A 1,113-nucleotide genomic window follows, 5' to 3' on the forward strand; every position below is an offset into this window, starting at 1 on the left:
TATATATATTATAGAGCCCTATTTGTGTTGTGAACCTCATGCCCCTTGTGCATTCTTCCACTAAAAGCACAAACGAAAAGCCATTTTTCAGCTGGTCTTAAATTGAAATCAGGAGTGTATCTGGGCCTCCCTGGTCAAGCTGCTGCTCCTACAGTCTGACTCTGGAACAAGCAGCAGATGGAGAGAGATTTTAACCAGACACTTTCTTAGTCCTGGTCTAGGTTTTTGTCCTTGAACAATTTTGGTGACAAATGGGATTAAAATGTGTCATTTTATATTTTAGCCTCAACTCCTTTACGCCAGCTGTCAGTGGTACCCCACCCTACAGAACCCAGCCCCACCAAGAAGACTGATATCATTGACCTGACTATAGACAGCTCCTCCTCCTCCTCCTCTGAGGATGATGATGATGATGCAGAAAAGGACACAGATCCTCCACTGAAGAAACAGTGTCTTTATATTTCCAAGCATGAGGAAATCCATGCGAAGGGGTGAGTTTTGTTAGATCTGAGAGGCACAGAATTGTTTTTAAACATTGTTTTCTTAATCATGTCAGTATTTTATCGCTTTGGTCATTCAGTAGCATATATCTAAGTGCAGCAGCATCAAAATGTAATTCTCTTTTTAAAATGATTCAGTTTAACAAGCCTCAACAGAACAGCTGGTGTCAAACTCAGGTCCTCGAGGGCCGCCATCCTGCACGTTTTCCTTGTTTCTTTGCTTCAACACACCTGATTCAGTGCTTTAATTAACTCCTTAAATTCTGTAGAAGCCTGTTAATCATCCATTCTTGCAAATCAGGTATGTTTGAGCAGGAAAATGAGAAAACATGCAGGACAGCGGCCCTCGAGGACCGAAGTTTGACACCTGAGTATCCTTCTAACCCCTATTCACACAGACAGCAGTGTTTCCCCTACCATTATACAGGCAGGGCGGCCCCCCCGCCAACGAGACGGCCCGCCCCTCTAAGAATTTCACGGCATGTAGTCATTTTTATTTAAATAAGGCCAGATCAAGTCCAGAGCTATTTTTTGCGACCCTCCATTTCATTTTATATTTTATGTATATATATAAATATATAAAATATTTATAAAATCACAGAGTTCTCTGAGT

At 41.6% G+C, this 1,113-nt stretch overlaps 1 protein-coding gene across 1 annotated transcript in view; it reads left to right on the plus strand.

Annotated features, from left to right (window-relative positions):
* Positions 1–1,113, plus strand: part of pias2 (protein inhibitor of activated STAT, 2) — a gene marked incomplete at its 5' end in the record, with an annotated part of 29,339 nt that overhangs the window by 19,598 nt on the left and 8,628 nt on the right. The window contains 1 exon segment of the mRNA XM_014030919.1: positions 284–491. Within this exon segment, the coding sequence (XP_013886373.1) occupies positions 284–491 (208 nt within the window).

The sequence above is a fragment of the Austrofundulus limnaeus genome, unplaced genomic scaffold (assembly GCF_001266775.1).
Source record: "Austrofundulus limnaeus strain Quisiro unplaced genomic scaffold, Austrofundulus_limnaeus-1.0 Scaffold1142, whole genome shotgun sequence".
NCBI lineage: Eukaryota > Metazoa > Chordata > Actinopteri > Cyprinodontiformes > Rivulidae > Austrofundulus > Austrofundulus limnaeus.